The 8,824-nt window shown below is 50.6% G+C and overlaps 1 protein-coding gene across 1 annotated transcript in view; it reads right to left on the reverse strand.

The window, feature by feature from the left end:
- KIF26B (kinesin family member 26B) overlaps positions 1 to 3,690 on the reverse strand; it is a 288,623-nt gene extending 284,933 nt beyond the window's left edge. The window contains exons 1-2 of the mRNA XM_054063280.1: positions 3,389 to 3,690; positions 2,793 to 3,194 (exon numbers count right to left, since the gene is read on the reverse strand). Of these exons, the coding sequence (XP_053919255.1) occupies positions 2,793 to 3,194; positions 3,389 to 3,451 (465 nt within the window). The 5' untranslated portion in view covers positions 3,452 to 3,690. The remainder of the gene's footprint in view (positions 1 to 2,792; positions 3,195 to 3,388) is intronic.
- Between the last annotated feature and the right edge of the window lie 5,134 nt (positions 3,691 to 8,824).

Below are 8,824 nucleotides of genomic sequence, written 5' to 3' on the forward strand. Positions count from 1 at the left end.
CATTTCTAAATACAGTAGAAAGATGACACAGGTGCCACAGACCATATTTATAATGCTATGAAATTTCTAGGCTGTCTTCAACAGCATCACCAAAAGTCATCATGTAAGTCATCTTGATCTGGCTGACTAGAAAGTGACCAATACATTTTAAAAGCAATATTTAAATTTTAAAACATCGCCAGTCCGCTGTGTCCTCCTGGGCACCATAGTCTTGAATTGCAAGATGTTCTGCAGGTTCTGAGCAAATACCCAGAACCAGCAACGTGATCCGCTCCTTCTTCCACCGAATTCAGTGGCAGGATCAATTCCCCGAAACCCTATTTCCCACAGCAGCAACCAAGAGCAGACCTCACAGGACCCTGAAAAACACCAGCTACATTAACACAGCATGGTAGACTTCAGTCTGTATCCAAACTGAAGTAAGTTTTCTGCAGACACACAACAGCTTTCAACGTTCTGGCAAGAGACTCTGTACATTTTGCCCTCGGAAAGCAACCCCAGTAAATTACTGCGGCAAAGGCAGCTCACAGGCCCTGGCTGAGCTAGAAGAGCCCACACCAGTACCCTGGTTTTCCCTAAGCAGACACCAGCCTAGCCAGTGGATGCCAGCAACAACAAACTTGCAAGACCACCATATCACACCCAACCCAAAGAAGCCAATGTCACTAGATGTGACATTTTATCCTACATCACTTAGCCCCAAAGCCTCCCTGTGCTGGGCAGTGCCCGCTGAAGGCAGAAATCACAAACCCAGAAAGTTCTTAACGGCTGTAAATAAGCCAGAGAGGATGAAAGGGATGCTTCTGCAAATAGCCACGGGCAGGTAGCACCCATCTGCAGAAGGGAACTGTGTGCCAAAGTCTGGAGAGCCTCAACAGGATTGAGCCTGTAAGTACTATTAACAGGCACAGCAAATAGGGCAGAACCCATAACAGTCACCTTACTTGTGCCTCCTTCCTTCTCCCTAAATTGGATAGAAATGGTTCTTTAAGTGGGACTCCCACAGAACTGGAAGGTTTGGGGAAAGAAAAACACAGCCTTAACATAGGCATGGGGCTGAAAAGAGAGAAGTAAAGCTTACTACTGACATGAACAAAGATTGGCCCGTACAACACAATCAGCTAAACTATGTGAACAACAGAGCGGCACAAACAAAAATAGTAACAGAGAGTAATGTTTCAGGAAGGTTAGGATAGGCCAGGATTGGCACTATTAAAATAACAGAAGCCTGTACAAATCTCTACATGACTGCAAAACACGTCAATTCCTATTTAACAGCGTGTGAGAGACACAAAGCCTTGATGCTTATGTTTCACGCTCATTCAATCCCAAATCTCAAGTTATTCCAATAGTTCTCACATCTGCATGAGCAATCTCCCACCTATACCCACAGATGGTATCACTGCCAAATCACATAGCCTGAGATTTGTGAAGATTTTGGTACAGGACCACTTTCCAGGGAAATCAACCATATATTTACATGGTTAAACTGACTATTAATTTTAGTGGTTCCACCTTTCCCTTTTCATGAATAATTCAGTTAAACCGGCTCTTGAGACAAGGTAACAACCAGCCCTTGAGTCCTTTGTTCAAGAGTGCACCAATTCCCTCTCAGAGGTCACATAAACAAATAACGGAGAGTACAACACAACAGCAAAACCAGGGACCCTTTCTGGGCAGTTGGCTCTTTTTCACAATACCTCTTTATCGTGACTTCTAATGAAAACTCTTTGAAGTGGAAGAGTAAATATTATCATTGGATAGTACCTGGACCCAACAGGGCAAACAAATTACATTGTATTACATTCTGGGAGCTGTAGACTCATACACAATACACTTAGAAGGTTGCTATGGAGGAACCCAACGCTTACCATTTTGGCAGCAAAGGGTCAGCCAAGGGCTGCTACTCACTCTTGTAGGGCTGTTAGTCTTAATCTCTATACGCACAACAAACAAGGAAAACAAAACAACGCCAGGGAAAACAAAACAATGCCAAGCAAAACAAAACCAAGGAATTTCAATGTATGCCTTTGGAGGGTCTAGATTCCCCAACAGAGGCGGAAAGCAGACTTCCAACTCAGTCAGCTCTTAAAACCTGAGGCCAGATTTCAGACATGCTTCTGTGCTCTTTAGGCACGGGATTATTCAACCCAATACTCAGGGTCCAGCAGCTTCCAGCATTCCTTAAGTCTTATTAAAGAAAAAAAAAAAAAAAGGAATAGTTAAAAAAATAAAAACAACCTAGCGCTTCACTGTAAGAGAGACTCATCACGAAGTTGTCCTTGTGTTAACGGCTCCCCAGAGAGTGGGGTTCAGTGCCACCGTCTGCCACAGCCTCCCTGGGGGATCTTTGGGCTCACACAATATTTCAATGCCTCCTCTGAACCCGGACCTATGGGAGGGTCTCCGCTCACACCTGGCCTCGCACCGGCAGTACAAACCATGCGCATCGGACCATACGCGCCTCACCAATAAGCTGGCTGCCAAGACTCTGGATATTTTGTATATCCATCCTGCAGGGATCAAAGACAGCAAAAGGGGAAGGGGCTAAGGGCTCCCATGGGGCATTCCCACCCTCGCTCGCCGGGAACAAGCCCACGGGGCAATAACAACACAAAGCCACCTTCGACGCGAGGCGGGAGAGACGGAGGGACTCCAATGCAAAGGAGAGAGAGGCAAAGACCGAGGCGGAGGGACCTCTGGAGGCGGAGGCGCACGGGGAGGGGATGGGAAAGGAGACCCCGAGCGAGCAAGGGCGACCCCGCGCAGACGCTGCCCCGCTCCCCGCTCACCTTGCTGCCGGCGGGGCCGGGGATGAGCAGCTTGGCCGCCTGCCTCTTGAGCTCCGCCAGGCGGGCGCTGCAGTGCTCGCACCAGGCGCCGCGGTCCGAGCCCGGCGAAGAGCCGCCGCCGCTGCCGGAGCCCGGCGAGCCCGTGCCGAATCCCGGCGAGCCTCCCAGGGAGCCGGGGGAGCTGGTGCCGATGCCGGGCGAGGCGGGTCCCGGCGAGCCGGTGAAGGAGCCCGGCGAGGAGGTGCCGGAGCCGGGGGACGGGGTGCCCGAGGAGCCCAGGGCAGAGCCGGCTCCCTCCGGCGCCGGGCGATTCGCAGCCCGGGACTCCTCGTACGCCTTGCGGTACCAGCTCTCGGGGGAGAAGGGCGCGGCGGGCTTGGTGGGGGAGCAGGGCTCGGTCACCTGCAGCGGGAGAAGGAGCAGCGCGTCAGGCGGAACGGGGAAGGGGGGAAAAAAATACCAAAAAACCCGGCGGTGCCGGCAAGTTTCGCTCGGACACCCCCTTGCCTCGCCCCGGGGATGCCGAGTGGCCCCGGGGTGGGGGGCGGGGACCCCCGGCACAGCCGCGGCCACCGCTTCGAGCCGCCCCGACTTACCCCGTATTTTCTGCTCCTCGCCGTCACCGCGATCCTCTCCTTATTTCCAGCCACGGAATTCATGGTGGCTTCGCAGCGCGGCGGGAGGGTTTCCTACAGGTTTCCCCCTCAGCATCCGAAGGGAAGAGCCGGTCCCGGGAAGCCTCTCCCGCCCCGGAGAAGCCTGCTGGCTCCGCAGGGATCGCTCAGCCCCGGAACGCCGTCAGTTCTCGGGAAAGCGCTTGGGGATGGGGGTTTCTCCCGGTCGGTTTTTCCTCATTGTCTTCCCTCTCATTCCCTCACAACCCTTGTTTTCAGAGAAACAGCAACATCCAGAGTCGGAGCGTTCCCCCCCGGCAGGCAGCGCAGCTCTCCTCCGCGAGCGAGGCGAAGCATCCGAGGCAGCTTTGGGAAAAGATGAAAGCCGCGCTCGCCCCGGCAGCGGCGACTTCTGCCTCCGCTACAGCGGCAACTTGTTTCCTTTCCCACCAAGGTTTGTAACTGAGTTAAAAAGAAATCCTCCAAAAAATATGGGGATCCAGGCTCTGGGAGGAGCCTCGGCGTCCCTCGCAGCCAATATCCTCCTGCCCGCTTGTGCCTGACGGTTTTGCAAGGGAGAGGAAGGCGAGGGATCTCCGGGCACTGCCCGGTCAGAGCTGGGAGCAGCGGGCAGGAGCCCCCCCGCCACTCTGCACCCCGCAGCCCCTGCCAACAGGGTCCATTTTATTTTGCAGTCTTTCTTGATTGACGTCTGCGATTCCTCCCCCCCCCCACCTTTTCCAAGAAACCTTGTTGCTTCCACCGCAGTTATTGGTTAGTTGCCTCTATTCGGGGCTTTAATGATTTCACAAGTGTTCCCAACCCTCCCTAAATAACTAGGAGAGAAAAGCAAGCTGTATTCGTGACGGTCACCGGCATCTCTTTTCTGTGCTGTAATTTTACGTGCATTAATTTAATTTGCAGTTAAGGGCATAATAAATTGATCTCTTAACAATGAAATCCTACAGGCTTGTGTCCCTATTAATCTTTCCCTTCCGATTATGATTTCTTTCCGCAGGTTAGCTGCATCTGGTTGCAGATCCTCATTTATTTCAAATCCTGCAGGTAGCACAATCATCTCTAATAAATCTTCCTCCTCAAAAGCAGTTGCTGATTTTCTCAGAAATAGAGAGCTAAATGCCAGATCCCCCAATAGGGTCATAACACAGACAGGTTAATGCAATTGAGAAGATAGAACACACAAGGGACTTGCATCCACCTTTTCACCTTCCTATTGTTACTTTCATATAAATGCATCTTTCCAGCTTCCCTAATGTACCCGGGTTGTAACAGCCGTGAGGAAACCAAACCAGTGCAAGGCATCACTGAGCAAGGAATCTCCCAGTGCCTTTCTGTTTTCACAGATACTGTGCCAGTAGTAAAGACGTGCAAGATGTTCTGCTGTGGTTTAACTTGACTAGGTTATCACCCTTACAGCAGAGCAGCCATTCCTGATCTGGTTAAGGAAGCTTTAATCCAAAGCTGACACAAGCGATGCCGCCCACGGTAGCCAAGCTGCATCAGTAGCACCTTGTGCATTTACAAAGGTGCCTCCAAAAAGCTGAGCAAATGGGCGAACAAAGGAGTGCACCCTTGCTCCTACTGCATGCGAATGGGTTTGACATAAATCCGCAGGCAAAGATCCTGTGTTTTGTTCTGTAGAGAGACGTGATGGGGATGACAAGGTGATGCAGGAAAACGCTGTGCAAGCCCGCAGCAGCCCAGAGCAGGTACGCTCCGCGGGCCTCCAGACGCTGACTGTAGGCAGCTACACACCACTTACACCACGGTGCGTAACTTCTCATTTTCTGGGCCCAGCGATTTTTGAACTGGCAGATTTGCTTTGTTTTTCAGCAGACCTTTAATTACCAAGCTGCGAGCTATGCCTGCCTCAGCTGCTCCTCCAGTGATCATCATCCTGCGCACGATGGCACGTCTTCCTCTGGAGATGATGGCTATCCTGAGGGCGAGGGGCAGCAGCTTGACTAGCACGCTGCCAACTTCCAAACCACAGACCAGGAACCTCTCAGGACCAGGGGCTGGGAGGCAGATCTCTGTCAGCACCTTGGCTTCAGCTTTCTCCGCAGATCCTGGGGCTCCAGGCAGCACCCACACCCCCTGACAGTTCAGGCGGGGTCAGCCAGGCAACACCTTGGAGGAGGCTGGTGGAGCACAGGGAACAAAACAGCATTCTGAAGCTATGTGGCTCCCAGCAGCCTGACACGGGGAGAGGGGAGAGAAGGCACCAGCCCATGGGAGGTGGGGAGGTTCAGACTGGACAGGGGAGGTCAGATTGGATAGGGAGGGTCAGATTGGACAGGGGAGGTCAGATTGGACGGGGGGGTCAGATTGGGTGGGGGGGTCAGATTGTGCAGGGGAGTTTGAGATTGGACAAGGAGGGTTCAGAATGGACAGGGAAGGTTCAGATTAGATGGGGGGGTCAGATAGGACATTAAGAAAAAAAATCTCCTCTGAAAGGGTTATCGGTCACTGGCAGAGGCTCCCCGGGGAGGTGGTTGAGTCCCATCCCTGGAGATATCTGAAAGACAGGGAGATGAGGTGCTCAGGGATAGCAGTGGTCAAGTACCGCGGGGCTCAATGATCTCAAAGGTCTTTTCCTACCTAGTGATTCTATTCTATAATTCTATGATTCTAAGGTTATCGGTCACTGGCAGAGGCTGCCCGGGGAGGTGTTTGCGTCGCCATCCTTGGAGGTGTTTAAAAGACAAGCAGATGAGGTGGTCAGGGATAGGGTTTAGCAGAGGACAGGTACAGCTGCGCTCGATGATCTCCAAGGTCTTTTCCCACCCAGCGATTCCACGATTCCTCCCCCGCTCCGGCGGCGAGTGTCGGCCGTAAGCTGAGCCCCACGGCTGAGTGCCGAAGCCCCGATGCACGGAGCCACCGGCGCGGGCAGGGGCGGGTTCCGAAGCCGGGAGCCCCGCATCCCCCGGCGGGCCGGGGCTGGCGGGCGGCGAGCGCCCTCTGCCGGCGGCACTCGGGGCAGCGGCACAGCGGGAGGGGCTGCGGCAGCCGGGGGGGTTAGAATCAGGGGGGGGGCTGTGGGAGACCCCATCCCTCTCTACAACCGCCTGAAAGGTGTTTGTGGAGAGGTGGGTGCTGGCCTCCCCTCGCGTTAGATTGGATATGGGGAAAGATTAGTTCACTAAAGGGGTTCGTAGAATGGTTTGAGCTGGATGGGACCTTAAAGATCATCCTGTTCCAACTCCTCTGCCGTGATCTTTAATGTTCTCTCCAACCCAAACCATTCTACGAACGCTTTTGGTGAATTAATCTTTCCTAATATCCAACCTAACGATTCTATGATCATCATGGAGAAGGACTATTCATAAAGGTTTGTGGTGATAGGATGAAGGGGAATGGGTGTAAACTGGAGAGGAGCAGATTTAGACTGGACAGTAGGAAGAATTTCTTCACCTTGAAACTGGTGAGGCACTGGCACAGGTTGCCCAGGGAAGCTGTGGCTGCCCCATCCCTGGAGGTGTTCAAGGCCAGGTTGGATGAGGCTTTGAGCAACCTGATCCAGTGGGAGGTGTTCCTGCCCATGGCAGGGGGGTTGGAACTACATCTTTGAGATCCCTTCCAGCCCAAACCCTTCTATGATTCTATGATCATCCAGTTCCAACATCCAATTTGATGTGGAGAAGTAGGGTCATGAGCTGTGAGGAGGAAGAACACCTCCAGTCAAGAATTAGGACCTCAGGACACGGCGAAATTGTTGTTTGATTCTGAAGAGTCTCAGTAGCAAATTTCCATTTTCTCACCTGTCAGGTTTGAAGGAACTGTTGAGAAGGTGGCATTGAGACAGCTCTTCTTGCAGCTTGCAGTTTTGCAGGACTTTATTGGCCAAGCCATGGTGATGGCACTGTTGCAGCTGGATCAGTTCTCCATCATGACAGGTGTCAGTATTTACTGACATTTTGGGTCATTTAAGAAAGGCTTTATTGAATTGTGAGGATTTTTTGAAGTGGAAATTCTCCCGTTGGAGGTATTTTGCTGCTAAAATTTTTCCAGTTCTTGTTATTTTTTGCTGGCCGACATTTAGGACATTATGGTACCACTCCAGAAAGAAGCTCTGCTAGGAAGCCTTTCTCTGGGTTAACACCTTCCTCTCTGAGAGGCATTGAGGTGTGGCTTCTCCCTCTCTTCAGGCTCCCTTGTGCAGAAGTTGATACGATTTCCTCTTGCAACACCTGATGCTATGTGTATCACTAAGGAAAAAGGATTAATTATCAGAATCACCAACATGCAGCTCCGCAGCTCAATTCAGTTCTCAAATTTCAATTCTCAATTTCAAGTTTACACATTTCTTCTGTTATTGCAACTGGTAGTCATGGGAATCTGTCTTACCCTTAGTCTTGGCAAATCATTCTTGCTAGCAGTTAGAGTTAGCTGTTTTTCTTAACTCCAGAGAGCTGAAAAGATGAGGTTGTTCAGACTTTTATAGGTGGACAGGAGGCAAAGCCTTAGAATCAGGTGTAAGTATCAGACAGAGGTTCAAGCAAAAGCTGGTCTCAGAGCACCGAGGATGGACTTAGATCTCCATCCACGTGTTGCACCTCCATGGACTGCTCTGAGCTGTCTTTTAGCTCGTGTACAAACTTCCAGTTTCTCCATCACACCACAGCACCTTTGTGGTGATGTATTATCGCTTTGCTGCTTTCAGTGGATTTCTTCTGAGTATTTCCCAGTATGGGTGCAATTAAATCTGACCTAGAAGTTCAGCTTCATCACTCAAATCTGAGATGCTGGCACAAGCCCAGTTCTATCAATAAGCAGCAGTTTATGAGAGCTGGAAATGCTGGTTGCGTCAAAGAAATCCTTTGAGGTATTCACATTTATAATAAATCTCAGGATAAAAAAAAAGGGTGACAGCAACTGTAACTTGAAGAGTCATCACTGCCTGCACAGAAGCTTTGTTTCCAAGTTTGGTGCTAATAAGTCTCAGTATTGGGTCTTTCTTACAATTTTAAAAAGCTTCCTTGGGGAGATTTGAAATGCATGACAGCTCCGATACTCTCTTAAAGCTGCATATTAATGAGCTGGAGTCTGTTGGGGGGCAGGGAAGAAATTGAAGGCATTTGTAGTGATAGTGACAAAGAATTAATTGTAAAGATAGAAGCAGCTAATTATTAAGAGTCACAAACAAAATCATTAGAACTTTTACAGTTTGATATATTTCTTCTCCAAAACCTTTCTAGTTCTTATTTGCCTCCCCTTGCCAAAGTGTGGGATCGTTTCAGTGTAAATCTCTGTTAAGAGCACATTATCCTCTTGTATAGCACACACATCAGCAGAAACGCACATATCCACAGCCTGAGTATTCTGCAGGATTTAGGAATTCATGTAGTACAGAAGGAAATCAGCTGCACAGACCACATTTGTATTTCTGATATT

This window comes from Cuculus canorus, chromosome 3, assembly GCF_017976375.1.
Source record: "Cuculus canorus isolate bCucCan1 chromosome 3, bCucCan1.pri, whole genome shotgun sequence".
Lineage (NCBI taxonomy): Eukaryota > Metazoa > Chordata > Aves > Cuculiformes > Cuculidae > Cuculus > Cuculus canorus.